At 36.3% G+C, this 21178-nt stretch overlaps 1 protein-coding gene across 2 annotated transcripts in view; it reads right to left on the reverse strand.

Annotated features, from left to right (window-relative positions):
* Positions 1 to 1102: 1102 nt before the first annotated feature.
* LOC136038741 (TBC1 domain family member 1-like) overlaps positions 1103 to 21178 on the reverse strand; it is a gene marked incomplete at its 3' end in the record, with an annotated part of 110095 nt that continues 90019 nt past the window's right edge. For both annotated transcript variants that reach the window (XM_065722102.1, XM_065722103.1), the window contains 4 exon segments: positions 1103 to 1348; positions 8723 to 8892; positions 12184 to 12436; positions 14498 to 14838. In XM_065722102.1, the coding sequence (XP_065578174.1) occupies positions 1103 to 1348; positions 8723 to 8892; positions 12184 to 12436; positions 14498 to 14838 (1010 nt within the window).

Raw genomic sequence — 21178 nt, forward strand, 5'->3', positions numbered from 1 at the left:
GAGAGAGAGAGAGAGAGAGAGAGAAGAGAGAGAGAGAGAGAGAGAGAGAGAGAGAGAGAGAGAGAGAGAGAGAGAGAGATCGTTATGTTTAAAAACTATCGTAGCATAGCTAAATTCAGTTTTTTCACAAAAATCATACATTTAAACAAAAATCACACACTACAACTCAGCATTAAAAACTGATGCGGGGGACAACTTCCCAATTCATTTATCTAACATTTTCTGTTCGTTTTGAGTTTGAGTTGAATATCAGTTTTGTTTTTGGTACATTATAAGTTCATTATTGGTTTCAATTTTTTTTTTATCATGTCTACTATCTGTTTACATCATATCTTAGTTCATTGTTCATTATATTTCCTTTTATTTTTTTTGCTCTGCTCATGACATAGCTTCGGTCTTTGCTTTTGTTAAAAAAAACTTTTTTTATTTAATGCTATTCTATAAGAATGGATTTTCCAAGAATAGTACATAAGTCCTGTATTTTTACAGAGAATCAGCAATATTATTATACCACTATGCAATATTATTTACCACTCAGCAATACCACCAGCAATATTATTATACCACTAAAGCAGAAAAATCCTATGTATTTAGAAATAAATCTTCTCAAAGAAGTGCCTAATTTAATTCTTTATGATAGATGTGGTTCAGCCTCACTCAGTAAACAAATGACCAAAGACCAGCTTGGAAGGCTAGTCCATGTCCTCCACAAGGATGGACCGTATACCAGGAGTAGTTCCGCCAATAACCCACACGGTAGCAAGAGAAAACCCGGACTTCTGAGACTTAGATGGGATGAGGTTACAAAAGTTACTTTGAATCTTCGGAGATCTCTGAAGGGATGTAGCTGAAGCAGAAGGACAGGATGGGGTGGAAGAGGAGTGTAATATGTCAGCGTTAGTTGACATTACACTTTAACATGTTTGTAGCAGTAATACTGAAATTCTTCTAAATTATAAGCATAAATACATCAGGGGAGAACAAAAAAGTCTATAAGCAAAGGGCTAAATATTTAAAAGAAGTATTTTTTGCTTAGAAAACAGCAATAATGCTCCCAAATTCTTTAAAATACGAGTTGACGTAAATAGAAACTCATACTTACACTATTAGCAAGCTTCTTGTTTTTTTCTTTCAATTCTTCAACCTGAATGCACTTTTCCTTATTTGATAGTTTGCTAACATCCAGTTGGGCTTGCAGATTTTTCAACTGCTTTTCCAATCGATGTGCTGTAATATTTTCTTCCCGAGTAGGACATATATGCGAGCTATTAGCAGCAACCTCTTCTTGAAGGACGTAATATTCGATTTCATATGTAGCAAGCTGACGGCTTAAATCATACTCAACAGCCTAAAATCATAAAGCATCCAAATTTATATTAGCAAAGGAACAAATTGAAAACAAAGGAAAAGTAAAGCAGGGAAACTAAAAGTGCGAAAAACTCTTTGAGACATTTTTATCTTCATTTACAAATGAAGAGGTTCAAGGGTAGTTAAAACACCATTGTCAAATCGTTTTGCAATTTTGAAACGGACACTTCAATTTTCTGAGCTATTTAATTAAGCCGGTATTTAATGCAGAGGTATTGACAATCCTTTCATTCGCATTGGGTTTCTATTTGGATTTTCCATGCGATATTTGAATGGGAAACAAAACGAAAAGAAATAAAAAGAAAAGGGAAAAAATTAATGAGGAGCAGCAGACGAACTTCGTTCAGAAGTAGTTTAGAACGTTCTAACACAAAAGTAGCTTTTGTGTTGTCGAGAACTATTTTTCAAGTTTTGGAGCTTAATGGGAGTCCTGCATTTCTAATTAATGCAACCATTCACTGGTTCAACGTGCAGGTAAATTATGTTAGCCTCTTCTTCTCTCAATATTGTTGATTTTAAGACTACAAGACATGCCAGATTTGATTTTTAGAAATTGGAATGAATTAGCTTTGTTTTTAACGCTTTCTGAAATCGAAATTTTTCAGAGAAAAGTAAGGAGCCATATTAAAACACAAAGCGAACAGAGATATCTATTTTATTTCATAAGCAATTTCATTTTGGTTCGTTTTAATGTGCCAGGTTGTTGCACACTTTTGAAGTCTATACAAGCCTAAGGATGACGTGTCAAAAGTCCTTTCGAAATTATCACTTGCCTTTTTGGGAATGTTTTTCCCTTTTTCGAAAATCAGTCAAATTTTCCCAAGCTCGTAGCTTTTGATGGGTAACTTTATACTTAATAAATTTTATGCATTTGGAATCAAAATAAAAAGCAAATTCTTTTGGCATATTAATTGTTATCAAAGTTTCTTTTTATTAAAGTTTCGGTTACTATTAGCCCAAGTCGCTCCTTACTTACCGTTCGTTACCGCAAACTATTCGATTCCATTCTCTAGAAAATCCGTTTTCGTCCAAAAATTTGAGGTATTGCATAAATTAACCGTTTTAATTATGTTGGGTTATATCGAAAGGTTTAGTTTTTGTTGTAGTTATTATTGGTAATGGCAAGCCACTGGCACCAAATATTGGTAATGGAATAGCATTGGCACCACTTTTTTTGTAATAGAGCCAACGCTGGCACCATTTATCGGAGTGGAAAGCCTTGCGTCCACCCCTACCGCAATGTAATGTGTAAACGATCACGGTACCTCCCTAGGCCAAGGGTGCAACCACCTGGGTCACCCCTAATATCTCTAGTTATCTCTTTAGAGGGTAAGCTGACCCCCTGTCGATATTATAATAACGGTATTTCTCACGAACTATTTTCATATCCTGATTGGATTCGTGGAAAAATAATCTAGCACGGTTGTAGAAAATAACTCACTTATATTCTTTCGCTGTCTTCAACAAAACCTATATCTATCACTCTCAACGAAGACTCTGAACACGAACTCCCTAAACGGAGTTTCAATGTAGACTAAAATAAAATCCCCACTTCTGTCTATAGAATTTTTTGTAGGGGTGGACCCTGGATTGACCTTACCCAATCCTATAAACGAAAGGCTTTTAGAATGATGTCATCTTTCAATGACCCAGATTAGGAAGATAAAAATAGAATTTAGCTTGAAATCTTACTTATTGCAAAACCACTAGCTTAGCAACGAGACTTTAACTTATCACTGAAAATTATACTATAGGCAAATCTAAGCAAATGTGATTACGGAGACGAAAACAGGTCATTTATCTGAAAAAGAAAAGAAACAGGGGTGGAGCCCCACAACCTCCCTCCGTAAGATAAATGACCGCCCACGCGCCATGCTGGTCAACCCTTACAAACATAGACAACGAACTTCAACTTTACAACATCCATTGGACTTCTTTCTTCCCCAGCGTCTGTGCTAATGCTTCCACTGCTAGGCTCTAGATCTATCACCATCCACAGGTCTTTACTGCAGAACTACCATGGTCTAGATCACATGGGCATCCGCATGAGGTTTTAAAATCTTAAGTCCACATAATTAGCAGAAAATAATCGTCCTAGAGACAAGTCTATCAAAGCCCAGAGTGCTAGTGTGCCTGAAAAAAATTGGGTTGATATTTCACAAGGGAGTTCAGTGCTCCCAACAAAAACATAGAGGAGTTTTTTGAAAAGCAGCTAGAACTTGTTTCAAATAAGACAAAATCTTTCCTGGTTGTTTCGCCAAGTGCTGTTCACTCTTTGATTCTGAAATTAAAGAAAAATCCTCCTCTGGTTTTGATTTTATTTCAGCAAGGCACCTGCAACTTGCAGGTTCTTTAATCGAGCCACATTTAGCACTACTGTTTCAGATGATCCTTGTTTGTGGTGTAGTCCCTTTGCAATTTTGTATCGGACAAATAACCCCCATCCTTAAAAAAGGCAAAAAAGACGCCTCTCTATGTAGTTGTTATCGCCCCATTACCATGTCATGTACTACTTTCAAGCTTTTTGAGCCTCTTTTGATAAGAGATATTGAAGAAAATTGTTCCACCCCTCCTCGTCAGTTTGGGTACCAGCGAGGCTTAGGTAGAAAGCCAGCTCTCTTCCTACTTATAAATGTGCTGAAGAATATTGAAGAAAGAGGGGATTTCCTGGTCTTATGTGCACTCGATGTTGGAAGAGCTTTGACTCGTGTATATTTTCGCAGGTTTTGCTTGAGGCCCTTTTGAAAGGTACTGATGCTGCGGTAATCACTTGTTTAAGATACATGTATAGAAATCTGAAGACTGAAATTACAGATAGTAGTAAACTGTTTCCGATTCTGAAAGGTGTACGGCAAGGAGCTCTGACTTCTCCATTTTTTTTAATAATTGTCTTACCGGTGCTCAGGACAGGTTGAACTGTGAAAGAGTTGATTTTTCGTTAGTTACGTTTGCAGATGACCTACTAAACCTTTCCTGCACTTTTCAAGGATGCTTTTCAACCTTTGAATTTCTCTAAGAAGAGTACGAACACATTGGTTGAGGTTTAATACTGATAAAATAGTTGTTCTACCATTCAACTATAAAGGGAATAGAAATTCAATAATTCTATCCGGCTCTGAGGTTACTTTAGCTAGTAGCCTTGCTTACCTGGGTATGCCTATTGGAGCAAACCTGAAAGAAACTGTAAAACTGGCAATTAAAAATTATGCCAGTAAGATCCGGGCTGCGTATGCCTCCCTGGCTTCAAACGTTTCGTATCTAAGTAGAGTACATCGTTCTCACTAATATAATAGCCTAACAGTTCCTCACTCACTTGCCCTTGCTCCTGTTTGGTCTTACCTTAATTGTAGAAAAAGAAAGCAAGTTCATCTCCTTTACTTTAAATTTACAAAGTATTTAATGGAACTTCCAACTTGGACAAGTAACTCTTTTCTGCAAAAAAGCTGCATTTGGTAAACCCAGCTAGAGTTATTGAGAAGCGTATTTGTGATTTCACTACCGAATGCCAGAAGTCTTCCCATCTTTGGTCATTTCTGTTTGTCCCTTGTTTGTAGTTGTCAAAGTGTGTTTTTATTTCTGTTGTCTCTTTTTTTTCTTTTCTTGATTTTTACTCTATCATTCCTGGGCTTTCTGCCCAGTTTTTTTTTTGTGATGAGTTATAAATAAAATGATGATGATGATAGGCAACGTGATAAAAAGTCACTTTGAAAATTTCTCCTACGAGTTTTCATTAGTCTGTTAATTGTTTTTGCGACATCCTGGTAATATTTTTATCGGCCTCCCTACGGGCCTGTCTTTCCTCTTCTACATTTCCCTCAATTATTTTGTCTAATTTAGAGGTATTTTCTTTTCGAGGTCTAGAAATTTTCTTAATTAATAGAAAAACCTTGCCAATACTTTCCACATGAAATTTGTCAATCTTTTTATTCAACTTTTCGTAGGATTGAAAGTTTTCTCTGTGTGGTGTTGCATAAGCCTCGTAAACGAAGTTTTCTTTTTCGCCAGACAGCGGAAGCAGATCTAATTTATTATTTATATCCCGTATAAACTGATGACGTTTAAAAACAATTCTTATGTCTTCCTTATATTCTCTCAAAACATTATATTTAATTTGAAGAATTTCAACAATTGCCAACCGTTCTTTTTCGTTTTCATGAACGATTTCTTCATGTATTTGTAATTGCTTTTTATCGGCCTCCATAAGCTCTTTGAAAGTAAGATCTTCTGCTTTACTAGCTCCGTTGAATTGTGCTAGTTTTGTAAACCTCCCCATTACTATGCATAATGCCTTTCAACGAGGTTCTTTCTAGAAGATCTTGGTTGCTAAATATCTTACAACGAATATTTAAACTAGAGCTAACGTTTCTTAGGTTAGTAGCGTCTCCATACATCCGGAAACCAGAAATTTTGCGGTTGATGTTTCTCAAAAGCCTCCATATGGGCCTTTTTTTCTCTTACTGCAGCATCTCTGCGTTTCTTTTCTTTCATGTCTGTTTCTTTATAGGCTACTCTAGCCCTTTCGTCCGCTTTTCTATACTTTCTAATTTCATCTTTCTCAGCCAGCATTTTTTCCTATATTCTCGGTGTTCTCTCTCAAAGGCCTTCCATATCATCCTTTTTTCTATTTCCCTACTTTTTCTATGGGCTTCACTTGCCCTTTTTGATCTTGTGTTAATATTTCTGTCCAACATTATTTCAAAATTCAGCAAACAACAAAATACATGAAAATAATTTCTCGAATGTCCAACTTCCGGTCTCTCGTGAAAAGTTGCTACGTATCAATTAGCCGATTATTTTTGCACACTAATTAGTTGCGCGATATATTAATTCAGAAAATTTTATTATATTCCAACTAGGCAACGCCCATTTAGATTTCTGTAATATTTTTATAGCCTACTACTTCAAGGCTAAATCCACCCGTAATTGCGTGATATATTAATTCATAAAATTTTATTTTATTCTAACTAGGCAACGCCCATTCAGAATTTCACAGTACTTCAATTGATTCCGTCTTTTCCCCACAATTATTTAAATGTGATCACAGTAGGCTACTCTGTAAGCTAAATTTGATCAGAACTTCAAAAAACACGGATTCTTTTACTACCAGTATTCCTGAAAGGTTCTTCAGTTTCTGCCACCACGTATTGGTAATGGCAAGCAGCTTTCACCAAATAATTGTGATGGAATGGCACAGAAACCACTTATTGTTATGGAACCAACGCTGTCACCACTTATTAAAGTGGAAAGCACCGCGGCCACCACTACTGTAATGTAAATATAGGGTATGGTAATACCCTGTTACGGTATATCCTGTTCCAGGATATGGTAACGTGATGGAACAATCAAAACAGCCAAGCTCTAGGCCAAGGGTGCCACCACCTGGGTCACCCCTAATATCCCTAGCTATGTCTTTGGAGGGTAAACGGACCCCCCTGACGATATACTTAAGGCGGTATTTCTCGCGAACTCTTTGCCTACCCTGCCTGGGTTCGTGGAAAAATAATCTAACACGGTTGTCGAAAATAACTCGCTTATCTTCTTTCGACGTGTCTAAAAAAACATATCTCTCACTCTCAACAAAGCCTCTGAACATAAACTCCATAAACGGAATCTCAATGTAGACTAAAATAAAATCACCACTTCTGTACATAGGACTTTTTTTAAGGGGTGGACCCTGCATTGACCCAAGCCAATTCTATAAATAAAAGCTACAATTTCAAAGGCATTTTGAATAATACTATCTTTCAATGGCCCAGATCAGGAAGAAAAGCTAGAATTTAGCTTTAAAGCTTACTTATTGCCAATTAGCTTAGCAACAAGACTTTAACTTATTAAAATTTTGAAAATTATACTATAGGCAAATCTAAGCAAATGCAATTACGGTAACGAAAACAGGTCATTTATCTGAAAAACAAAAGAAACAGGGGTGGAACCCCAACAGTTATCTTTTGTAGTATAGGTTTTGGAACAAACTTTACAACCTCCATTTCAAGTCTTCTGGACATCATTGTAATTACCTTTTGAGTTAGACAGGACTTTGTAATTCAGAATTCAAACTTGCAACCTCTAAATATATACCAGACAAACGCTACTGGCCTTCCCCTAACCTTCCAAAAGCAACATGGCAGTTTAAAAAAAAACTTTCATATTTGTTTATATACTTGAGCAAAGAACGTTTATTCAAATACGCCTTGATATGGTGTAGGTCAAATTGAATTTCAAAAATTTGTTGATGATTTTCGTCCTCATATAAAAGATTTTATCGTCATTTGTTGGCATTAAACCTTATTTTAGGAAATATATTTTTACAATATGAAATTGGGAGCCAATCAGGTTCTTTGAAACTAAAAGCTAAAAAAAAAAAAAATATAAACCTGACTTTTCAAAGGCTCAGTTATGCCCATTTTTGACGTAAATCCAATGCTGCACAGAGCAAGAACAAACGTACCTGGGAAAATACCCTTGAAGCTTCGCTAGCACCAATAGCTGGAAGGACTGACTTGAAATAGTCCATAAGTTGGTCTTGATTTCGAAAAAAAAAAAAAAAATATAAACCTGACTTTTCAAAGGCTCTGTTATGCCCATTTTTGATGTAAATCCAATGCTACACAGAGCAAGAACAAACGTACCTGGGAAAATACCCTTGAAGCTTCGCTAGCACCAATAGCTGGAAGGACTGACTTGAAATAGTCCATAAGTTGGTCTTGATTTCGAAAAAAAATAAAAAAAATATAAACCTGACTTTTCAAAGGCTCAGTTATGCCCATTTTGACGTAAATCCAATGCTACACAGAGAAAGAACAAACGTACCTGGGAAAATACCCTTGAAGCTTCGCTAGCACCAATAGCTGGAAGGACTGACCTGAAATAGTCCATAAGTTGGTCTTGATTTCGAAAAAAAAAAAAATATAAACCTGACTTTTCAAAGGCTCAGTTATGCCCATTTTTGACGTAAATCCAATGCTACACAGAGCAATAATTAACGTACCTGGGAAAATACCCTTGAAGATTCGCTAGCATCAATAGCTGGAAGGACTGACTTGAAATAGTCCATAAGTTGGTCTTGATTTCGAAAAAAAATAAAAAAAAATATAAACCTGACTTTTCAAAGGCTCAGTTATGCCCATTTTTGACGTAAATCCAATGCTACACAGAGCAAGAACAAACGTACGTGGGAAAATACCCTTGAAACTTCGCTAGCACCAATAGCTGGAAGGACTGACTTGAAATAGTCCATAAGTTGGTCTTGATTTCGAAAAAAAAATAAAAAAAATATAAACCTGACTTTTCAAAGGCTCAGTTATGCCCATTTTTGATGTAAATCCAATGCTACACAGAGCAAGAACAAACGTACCTGGGAAAATACCCTTGAAGCTTCGCTAGCACCAATAGCTGGAAGGACTGACTTGAAATAGTCCATAAGTTGGTCTTGATTTCGACAGCCGATCAGCATTTCACGATGCTCAGCAAGCAAAGCTAAGGAAACCCTAAATATTGCCTCGATGCCGTAAAGAAAAATCAGATCTAGAAGGAAAATATCAAATAAATTGACATGAGCTCTCGATCAAGTAATAGTTTATCAGAGCTGGCTTGGGAAAGATTTAAACACAAATAATACTAAGTCTAAGGTCAGCCAGTATTATTTCTAATAAGAATGGTGTCAAAGCTCAAGATAAATCAAGTAATCTCGATGCTCAAGTAATAATTTCAATTGGTCGTATACTGGTTATCATAAGGCCTATTTGAATATGAATATACTTTGAATTTGAATATGCATGTTTGAATTGAACATACTAGGCTCAAAGACATACAGCTAGTAATAATACAATCTTTACCCTCAAGTAGTAACTTAAACAAGTCCATCTTGACTATCATAATGCTTGTTGGAATTTGAAGATACTTATTGAAAAAATCAACTGAAAACACTAATACAACTAAAACTGAAATCACAAATATGAAATAAAAATTTATTATTGCATTAACACGGCTTTGATTTTGGAGGAGATCTAGGTAATTATGTTGCATAGAGACCTTGTTGAAGGATACATTATAAGAGCAGAAGTAAGTGTGCACTTAATTGGAAATTGAAAGATGTCGCCAATTCGACCTTTGCCTGAATCTCTATTGAGGCCGAAATTCATATCTAAAATAAGCTTGAGCTATTTATCTATTAAAATAAATATTTATATATAGATTGTGAATGATGGTTGGGGGATTTATTCAAAGTTAAATGTGAGAATCAACACCATACTCATGAAGCTTAAAAAACATCAACATATCACGGATGCTATTGTTGGGTAACAGATTAGTTTAAAAAAAAAACAAAAAAAAAAACAACAACTTTCCATCTTCACAACAGTTCATCAAGAAGACATAAAGAGGGCAATACAGTAGTAAACATAAAATGTAGAGAAAGAAATTCATACACTATATCATACTTAGAATAGACAGAAATTGCTATGAATGAGCAACAAAAACGAAGAGAAATTGAAGAGGAATAATAAAGTCGAATTTGAGGTGAATATAAATTAAACCATATAAGAGAGGGACTATCACCTCTTCAACACCCCTAAAGGCTACAATGGGATTTCAATCAAAATGATATGCATTTCAAATAGTGTTATTTTAATAACATCAACATCGAAAAATTAATCAAAACTAAAAAAAAACAGAAAAAACAGCAAAATAACAACTTCTTAGAATAAATACATCTGTGAGTTTAATATTTTAAAAAGTCACTTTTTATGTTACTATTATTTTTTTTCTATAGACAATTTACACATAAACACAAGACCGCCAATTGATATTTTTCAAAGTAATCTGTCTAGTTAGCTAAAAAATACTTTTAGCTGGCAAATTATTCCAACAATTTTTTTTATACAGTTGAAAAAAGTAGGTAAAAAAAGAGTCTAGTGATGAAAATTGATAGTTGTAAATACACTCTTACCTGTAAAGGAAAAATTCTGGAAGTTTGAAGAGTATTTAAGTTTTTAATGTTACAACGTAAAAGAAAAATATTCAAAATGAATTTCGTTTTCAGTAGAGTATAAATGATTCTAGAAAACGTATTGGACTAGACAGGGATTATTTTAGTTTGATTTGATTATTCCCTTTATTTCTGTTCGTTTTAAGTTTTTCTGGACTATTTATTTCAATTTCTGTTTCTTCTAGGTTTCATTTACTCATTTATCGTAATTTCTGTTCGTTTTAAGTTTATATTTTAATATGACTTCAACTTCCCACTCGTTCTAGGTATTGTGTTGATATTGCTCTTTACTTTTCTTTGTAAAACGTTGTTCAGAAAATATATTTTTAAAGTAATTCTGTCCGCTTTTTAATTAACATAGTTTCATTATATGCTGTATAAAAGGATATTTGTGAAATTTTTTTCTTTTAACGCTTTTCTATTTAAGAATTAAAATAGTGAAATGCAACTAAAATTTCAGGTAATTTAACTAGTGATTTTATCTTTGGACAGATGTCAAATTATGCTACCTGCTGTACTCTCTATTATAATTATTTTGTTTTGCAGGTTTACGGTTCTCAAAGTATGCTGATGATGTGAATATTCCATCACACCCGAAGAAACGCCATGGTATAGCTGACAATGTGGTAACATCGGTCGATTTTATCAGCCTCAAAGTAGGCACATAAAAGAGGAAATTTATGGTAACAAACCAATAGAGTTTTTTTTTGCATCTGCCTCGAACAGGTTGACCTCACAATATATCTTGGCTCCTAATTCTGAATTAAGACATCACAGCTTAGATACCAATATACAGTTATTAAAACTCTTATCTTGCCCATGAGAAGTTTTTTGTACAGAACTCTGGACCTGGGGCCTCCTCCAAGCCCACGCTCCGACGCGTAGATCGTACTACAACACCATAGGCGGGAACGCAACTTTTTTTTGTCGCATACGTGGTGAAAATACATGAGACACAGCTTAGATACCAATATGAAAAATGTCTCAAGCCACTAGCATCGCTACCGCGCACTGTGTCCCAAAAATAAATCGAGTTTTCATAACTGTATTGATATCTAAGCTGTGCTTGAGATCTAGATGAGAATACAGAAAACTGCTTCTCTTCACAATCCACTATGGAGCTACTTCAAAATAAGTGCTAGTACAAAAGTTAAAATCCACCTGTCCTTGGTTAAGAGCATTCTCCTTTATAAGTACGACACATGATCCACAAAACAGCAGCATGAGAATGCACCAAAGGTGTCTGAGCATAATTATCTAATTGAAAACTTGAACACTTCAAAAAGCTTAGATACAGATTACCAATCCAGTTGTTCTCGTTCTCACTTTTAATAAAAAAAAAGGATCCAATATGCTAAGTTGTTTAGTTTCTAGACTGCATATTGTGCTTTAATAATCTCCTAGCTAATCTTTGATTCTAACTACGAAATCCTTTATTTAATTACTTTGCACAATTTTCTAATCAAAAAAGAAATTGAAATAACCGAAAGAAAAATCATACTACTTCATTTAACATTTAATCTGGTACATAAAAGCCAATTCAGTAGATGAAAAAGTCTCAATCAAAGTAAAAAAAAGTTTCAACCGATAAAAACATTAAGACCTACTTTTATTAAAACTTGCCTTTGGCATGCTGAGCCCTAATATGTTTTTATGGCTTTGTTTTTATGTCCATGTCCACTAGTATATTTCTATTACAAGGCTATTAAAAAGTAAATTTCCTCTTTTTTTTTAACGAGATCATGCCTTTTTCGAAAGAGCAAATTTTTGGAATTTATAGAAAAGCTAGCTGTACACAACCCTGAGAAAGAGAGAAAGGATCAACATACCAAATACCCTAACAACAAATCCAAGAGGAAACTGAGATGCAAAAATAGTGAGAAACCAAGGTGATGCATAAAAAATAGGAACAATGTCGTTCCTCTCCAGGTGGTCAAACAAGTCCTTCATGTTGTCATGGAGTAGCCTATCAAATTGATAGAGTTGGACTTGAATGCTCATCATACCTGGCAGGAACTGAGACCGTAATCCTTTGGTGATAAGGAGGTGTTTCAGGCAACTGAAAGATTCTTGCTCGGAGCCCTAGAAAAAAGTATCAAGAAAGTAGGAAACATTTTTTCTTATTGAATGATAACTAAACTAAAAAAAAAAAAAAATCTTAACACCCCTTTTGCCAATGAGGACCTTACAGAAAAAAGTATCATTCATAGAATAATTAACAAGAATTTAGTAATATAACTTTTTTACAATTATTTTTAGGGATATTTGGTTATGAGAATAAATTAGTTTGAAAATAAATATTTGATAGCAAATTTGAGAAATTACCCTCATAGTAGATAAATTAGATAGGAAGAGGTTTTTCAGCCCGAAAACGCCCGTCAAAACAGACCAAACCCAGAAGAATTATCCATTAATCGGAATCCCGTGCGAATGCTGTGTCGTTTACTAGGCTATAATTTTCTTGAGGGGCGCCACTCCTCAAGTGGGAATAGAAATGACTGCAATGTCCCCAGTCTTGCAGGTACAACGAAAGGGTCAGGGCAGCCCTTTGCAGAGGCCGTTATCCGTAGATTTGGATCTTACGCCCTGTCACAGTTGTCCTCCTATACAGGATCCTCCTACGATGAAGGTTTGTAATCATGGGACATGTGGACACGCCGGTGGGCCCTGTTGAGTGAGGGGCCTTCTTCCTCCTCCACCTGTATTTATGGCCCCGGGCGAGGGTGCCCCAGTTTCTATTATGGACCCCCAGGGACAAGTTCCCCCTTGGTCCGTGCCTCCTATGGAGGTACCCTAGATATCTGTAGGGCGTTCCCATATCGCCACATGGGGACACACTGAGCGGCCTGGGTGAGGTCCCTAAAGAGCAGTATACTCAAAACAGCATAAGTAGGCGAAATTCAGAATCGGAAAATACCTTTCTGGGCCCTACTTTGGAATGTGGATCATTCCCAAGAAGCACACATGCATAATTCAGGCTCATTTTGCCTGAAATTTGGCTGGGATTTTTAATCAATGTTGATTTCGCTTGAATCAAGCAAAATGCAAGGCTAATTTTCAATCTGAAATCAAATTTACCAAAACCAAAGCAGCAACACATGAGAGCTGCATTCTCTTGTTTTAGCTTGATAATTTTTGGCATTAATAACTATCATTTAACTTTTTGTAAAATGCAGCTACTTTTTCATTAACATTATGCAAATTACAAACATCAGACAAATCCTCAGTACTCAGCCGTGTTCCAAAAGAAAGAAGACCAGCATTTTGAAGGCGGCGGTAAGAGCCATAAGTTACTGCGAATTAATGCTTAAAATTAAAAGAGGGAGACAGGAGGAGGGAAAGATGATAACTCCCACCCAATGGAGGCACAGCTGAAGGAGGACTGAAAAATAATAGTACCTAAGGTACCTAATTCGTTGGCCCCTCGGGCGACGAACAGGCCTTTTTCGATGATTTCGGGACCAGCTGGGAATGTGAGGTGGGATGAGCACTCCAGTAGGAGTGGTTTCTTTGAACTTTCACAAGAGAAAGCGTTGGAGGAGCTTGCCTGGACTATATATTAGTTTTAAAGCCCTTTTTCTGTATTGTCTCTATTTTTTCAGTTGGTGATTTGGTGAGTGCGTAGTGCAAGAATGGATGACCATATTCTAAAATAGAAATAGCCCAAGCAAATAATATATAGAGTCTCAAGAAGTGTTTTTGTATAGGAGAAAAATCCCTGAGGAGTTTAAGGAGGGAAAGCGAAGGGCCCACTTTGAGAGTGATTTTATTAACGTTTGATTGGTAGCTTGAATCAAGACTTTCAGATAAATCAAGACATTTGAAAGCCTCTTGACCTTCCTAACCTCCCACTGAAAGTGGCAAAGTCCCCCAGTCGTTCCCAAAATAGAAAAGATCACCTGGGAGCATATACTTTCAGAGCCCTAAAGTGCATATTTTAAATATACCAAAATGCAATTTTTTTTTCGGAAGAGCATGGATTTTGGAATATAGTTTCGAATGATGATGACAGAGTAACCCCTCCCCGACCCTCTAAGTTCGGCCTTAAAATGAGCCAATTACTTGACACTCAATACTATTACTAATTTATGGTATATATTTCAAAGTAAAAAAGAGAGTAAAGAGAGAAAACAAAAAACTTACATGAAGGAGAATAACTCCAGCAATGAAGCTAAGACCTTGGCAATACCCCACTTCAGTATCTAGCAACGAATAAGCTTTAAGCAGATTGTACAATGCAAGTTGGCCTGGACCCATAAATGCTGAATAATAAGAGTATTTAGGAAAGGTACGACTCAGGTCAATCAAAATCAAATGCTGAAATGAGGTTAACTGACAAATCAGATCCTCATACGGTACATTTTCCTGAGGTAGTGAGGTGATCGAGTATTGCCCATAAGGAAGATTCAGTCTCTGCTCTGGATAGTTTATGTTGTAATCAATTAAAAGCTTCCATGCTTCACCACGTTTTTGCTTTGGAATACCTAAAAGAAATACAAAGACAAAAACGACAAAAAAAATCACGGTTGCAGCAGCACTATAATAATAATAATAATATTTATTACCCACAAATATACAAAAGTATAAACAGTGGAGTACAGAGAAAAAATTAATAAACAAAGCAAAAACAAAAGTACACGTAACTCAACAATGGCAAGCACAATAAATCTAATATAACAAAGAAAAACAGTATAATAAAATAGACTAACAGATCAGTAGAACAGACGAAGTAAAGCTGCATTGATAACTAGAAATATTTACAAACACAGTATAGACCGCCGCTCATCTTTCGCATTCATCAAATTCATCATTTATTAATAACCCACAAAGATAACCCTATGGAGAAAAGAAAAAGCAAACGAAATTAACAAAACGACCAAAAAAAAAGAAACTAAATACTTATCCTACATAATACATAAATAACAAGAGAAAATATAACTAAACTAGAAAGATAACTTATAAGAAGAAGAAGATTATGGCAGCATCGCCCCATACAGGGAATTATTCTTGCAGAGAGATCGGACATAGCGAGACAGCCGATTTTGGACGGCCAGGTATGGATCAAGAATGCCATATCTTTCACTAAACCAAGAGTTTCTAGTCCAGGGTGGTAGGCCTAACAAGAACTTACAAAAACGGTAAAAGCATGACCGGATGGTACGTTTATTCCGATCGGTTAATAGAGCCCAAAACGGGGAAAGACCAATAACATGTGGCTGCACCAGCGCATTGAAAAGTCTTGCTCTGATATGTCTATTATAATTTGTCTTGGTAGATATGAGTAGACCATAAGATTTCGTAGCAAAGATCTCGTAGATTTTACATCACAATCGATTGGGAGCCCGAGGTAAACTAAACTAGGCGCTGGTCTCACGACACTATTTCCAAGTCGGATATCAGGAACGTCATCTGAGCTTTGACGGTTGAAAACAACAATTTCGCTCTTATTTTCGTTAAAAGACAGGTTTATTTCGGAATAAGCGTTTCTCAGAATATCAAAGTTCTTTTCTATCATCCCAAAAGAACGGCTTAAATTCAGTATATCATCGGCATAATTTAACAGTGATATATCTCTACCTCTAAACACAAGACTCATCTCAACATCTTTTTGTGATTCTAAAACACTATTATTGTAAAGGGTAGGGGAAGAAACTGCACCTTGCCGTATGCCTTTTTCTACAGGAACTACTACAGCCGAAATTTGTGGACCATCAATCGTCGGGACTTTAATTCTAACCTTCAGTTTCTTATATAAATTTCGGAGTGGTAGGACGATTGATCTGTCAAGGCCACGTTTGAGCGCACACGACAGTATCTGAGCATGGACGCCAGAATCGAACGCTCGGCGTACATCATGACTAGCTGCTATAACCCTTTCCCCTGTCTGGTCACACTCTAAAAGTACATTACAAATGAGATGGTGAACATGTTCCCTACTAACAGATTGTTTAAAACCAAATTGGTTATCAGGGCTTTCACAGACTCTACATAACTCATCAATAAAAAGAAGCTCAAAAATTTTGCAAAAAACTGGGGCAACTGTTATGGGGCGGTAAGAACTGCATTGATCAAGGTCTCTTCCTTTCTTTAATACCGGCGTGACAACCCCAACACAGAAGGAATCTGGCACTATACCGCAAGTGAAGATCATCTGGTATAACAGAGTGAGATGCTCAAGGACCCTTTGGCTGCCATGGGCTAAATGCATGCCACAAATTTGGTCAATGCCTCGCGAGGACTTCTTCTTTGCTTTAATTATCGCCACCCGAACATCAGAAACAGTTACCACAAACCCGAGTGAAGGCGATGCTTCACTTAACAGGAGATCAAGGTTATCTTGATATTTCGACACAAGCTGAGCGTCGGGTGCTGCAAATTCTATTTTGTAATAACTATTCCACTGTTCTTCTGTGGGCCAGAGGCTAGGACCGTCGCAATCACTTCTTTTTTTCCTTTTAAGAAAATTCCACACGACATTTGGCTCACTTTTCAGCGCGTTACTATTTTCGTCCAGAATGGTAGCATTGTGCTTCTGCAGGCATTTGGCAAACTTTCTTTTCAGATAAATCCGCACCGTATTCACAGCAACTGACCGGGGCTTTCCTATATCCATCCACATTTTGTGCCAAAACTTAGAAGCATGACAAAGCTGAGCTAGGAGTGGGTTTTCTTTTCAGCGTGGAACTTAAGTACCAATGCGAACCCTGCGTTGTGGTACCGCAGCACTTTCAGCGACTCTCAAAGCATGGATTATTTCCATGCAATATACATTTAAATCAATCTGTTTTTCAGTGGTTTCTAGACTGGGATTCGCTTGTAGAAGGTGGTAGGGTACCTCGATCCTTCCCATAATTTCATCACAAACAGACTGATATACGTCTATATTGATCTTCTTCCAGTCAGATTTCTTACGCCACTTCCTGACTTGGCTGGGACCTATGCTTGGCTGTATAGTTGTATCGAAAGAACAGGATACGGGTAAGTGATCGGAAATGTTGATTGTAGTGTTCACATATGGAGAGGGGAGAGGCAATGTCGTTTGCTTGGTTTGAAGAAAGAAATCAAGGGCCGAGGTTGCTCCCGAATTATGGATGAATGTAAAATCAAGATCGTTCCAAAGAACCTCAAGATCGGCGAGGGCATTAAGGAAGATTTGTGAACGTGGGTTTGTACCAGACAGATTACAGTTCATGTCACCCGCTAGTATAACGCTTAGTCCCTGTTTGTTTTGAACCACTAACTGAACTTGCTAATTTTTTGCAAGCAATACTGAACTTGCGTTCAGACTTAAGGTCTCGGTAGTCAGTTGGCATGTACATTGAGTAAATGACAGTCTCGTTTATTTTGACCACAACAAATTGTCAGAAGACGAGTGAAGAGTCGGTAGAAGTTCCGCTCGGGCGAGTACCGCTATACCACCGGATGGCCTACCTTTTCCACTTTGACTGGAAATCGCTGAAACCCCAAATACTTTCAGCCATCCGTCAAGTGAAAGAATGTCCAGACTTTCACTGGAGAGAAAGTGTTCTTGTATACACAATACGTCACATGACTCCATTAGGCGATACAGAAAAAGCTTTTTATTAATAACAACACCATTTATGTTCCAAGTAGTTATCCTTAAAGTTTGACTGTTCATTTCTTAAGCAGTAGTTTCTGTGCTTCTGGACATTTATACGAAATGATTAGCTTAGAAAAGAAAAAATTATGGTACACTGGTACTGGAATATTGTAAAACTAGTTTTATATACGAGAAAAGAATAATATGGATACAAGGAATATAATGCCATTAATGACCAGCTTTTACGGATTTTAACATCTGCAAAGTTTCTGTTTTCATTATTCACGTGACGATCCTGAATGAATTCTAGCGGCTATGGTTCGTCCGTTAAAAGAATGCTGTGATACCAGGCAAATAAGTGACTATCCCGTTAGGGCAGTAGCCTCCAAAATCTAGTTTTGACACTAGATTAAAAAAATAAATGCGTTTACTTTTCTTTGATAAAGTAGGTTTCCGAGTTGCTCCAGAAATTGCATCTTGTATAATGTGAAATTGTATTTCTTAGTCTTTTAAATTCTTTGTCACGTCGATTCAGATGCAATTCGTATCTCAATCCGATGAGATTGCAAACTTTTTGGGCAATCCAAGGTTTGTCATTAGATTTTAGGGAGATTTTTTTTTTTTTTTATTTGCAGGAAAATTTTATGGCATTGTCCAAACAGTTCCTTACAGAATAGAGTCACTATTTTATCGCCATCAGACAATGACAGGATATCGTGCCAGTCACGAGCTGAGGTCCATTCTTCGTAGAGATTTAATAGTTCTGGTATGTACACCACACTTTTTTTTTCATTTTCGAATAAACTGATTAGGTACCTAGACAACTGAAAAATGGTAACTCATACGCACTGAAATTAATGTAACAGGGGTACCATAATATCCCATACAGTTGCTAAAAGTAGGTACTGAGAATTGCTTAGCCATTTGGTAGTCAGATCAATAAAGTCTGCACGCGTTATAATACCGGCGATAGGATGCAAGGATCGCACATTGGCAATGCTGCAAGTAAGTCACAAGGTCTCGAAGATTAGGACTACTATGTGAACAGTAAAACCGGTGACACTACTTCATCTGGCAGCTTTTTAGGCCTGTCCAACCACCACAAGACCTCAAAACTGTATTAATTTCGTATAGCGCTAAAATTGAGGACTCAGCTTATTATTGAAGATCGACAAATAATACAAAAAGCACCACCAAGAGTTGTTGTAATATTATCAAGCATCATTTTTGGTTTGAAATAGGTGTCATATCCGTCAAATACACCTAACTTCCAGTCACGGACCATGACCCACAGACACAAGCAATATCACATGTTCATTTTTCAAGCGCAATTCGGTCTCTCCCCTTTTGTTCATAAGTGAGCAAACGTTTGACAGTAGTATTTTGGGAAATGAATAAAGATTAACAGAACACTTTACACTATAGTCTCAAATTGCCTTCCCAGCACACTGAATCGGTTCCAAGTTAAGATACTTTGAAAATACGGTTTGATGTTTGGTTGAATATTTGAGAGCACATTTTATTACCAGTTATTCCAGTATTCCAAGAGCAGGTCGTGGTAAAATGGAGAGGGAGAGGCATCAGCTCCTGTCAAAATATCAAATTTTTTACCTCAGCCCCCGAAGAGATAATTCTTGTGTTTTATTTCTTGCTTACACTATTTAGAAGTTAAAAAAAAATCACCTTTTTATTAAAACTACCAAGAGTTTTCATGGATTTCACAGTTTTTCTTCTTCGTCTTACAATTTCCTTGTAAAAAAAAAGTTTGAAGTCTTTATTCCTTAATATTATCTAGCTGAGCTATAGAAGCTTATTACAAAAAGTAAAAACAAACAAAAGGAACATTATTGGTTATCAACAATATCAATCAGAAGATTCCAAGAGAAGATCAGAATTTCCCATCAAGGGGAGGGGGGAGAATTCTCACTGAGGGATTTCCCTGAATTTCAGCTTCTTCTGTTTACTTGACACAAAGTCATTTTTATCGGTATTTAACTGTATGATAAGCGTTAATAGTCTCACACTAAATATACTAAATATACCCTGGCTTAGCTACCAATAGATTCTAAATTTTACGGGTAGTCTGGAAAAACAGGGTTTACCAAAAATTTTTTTTTTTTAAATCAAATATGCTTTTTATACTATAATATTCTTAATGCGTTTCGAAAATCCGAGAAAAACAGTGTCTGACTCGGAAGTTGGTTAAAAATAATTTTCAGCTGAAAAGATAATATGCTAATTTCTTGGATGTTTAACTTACAGAAAGAGAAAAATCAATTGTTCTTTACAGCCAGAAAAACCAAGAAAGATAATATATATTGGGCTTCTGTTTTTTTCTCATCCAATATGAATAGAAGTTGTGAAAAAAAAATGTTTTCATTTAGAACAATCTTTCTTCGATCTTAGGATTACTTATGATCAACATTTAATCACCAAGTACCATCCTATAAATAATACAGGCCGACAGGATTTTTTGTTTTGTGCGAAGGTTTTCTTTAAGCCGATTACTGTTATTTTTGGGTCGCAATAGCTAGACTTTCTGAAATATAGCGTTATCATCCCGAATTAAGTTTACTGTTTAACCAATCTATACATTTATGATGGAAATGATATAGTTGGTAGTTCCTGTATTTTATCTACTTGTAATATTTTTTGCAGCAAATTATAAACCAGTTTCAAAAAGATAATTACACTTCAAGAAATAACAGCCAAAACTGAGTTATGCACTGCGCATATTATAAATATACCCTGAACATTCCGACCGCAATATTGCAATTACACCACAAGCCCAATAATAATGCCTATTTTCAACTACTTCTGCTACCTAACGGCGTCTTGCAACACATTCCAGTTAGTTCCAGAAAGATCTAGTTGGGGGTTTAGCATCTGCATGGCGGGTATTAAAGTGAGCGGGTAGTACTGAATTTGATTAGTTGAAGACTTCTCATTGTGGCGGTTAGGTTGATGTGGCTCAGAGGCAGAACTTTTGAACAAGACAGAGGTTTTACAAAAGTTTATAAACTGTTTCTTAGCCTGATATGCTTTTACTAAGACTATGTTTTAAAATTACAAATGAGTTCCAGTTCAAACAGAAAAGGTCGTGTGAATCATCCCAATTGGCTTTGCTACGTCTATCTAGAGTAGACATTTCAAGGAAAAATTACTAAATTTACAAAGAAGGCACATCTTGTTTTATTTTGCTGTCAAACCCAGAGACCAGGACAAGACTTGGGTACCACATACCATCTGCAGAACATTTGCCA

This window comes from Artemia franciscana, chromosome 18, assembly GCF_032884065.1.
Source record: "Artemia franciscana chromosome 18, ASM3288406v1, whole genome shotgun sequence".
NCBI classification, from domain to species: Eukaryota; Metazoa; Arthropoda; class Branchiopoda; order Anostraca; family Artemiidae; genus Artemia; species Artemia franciscana.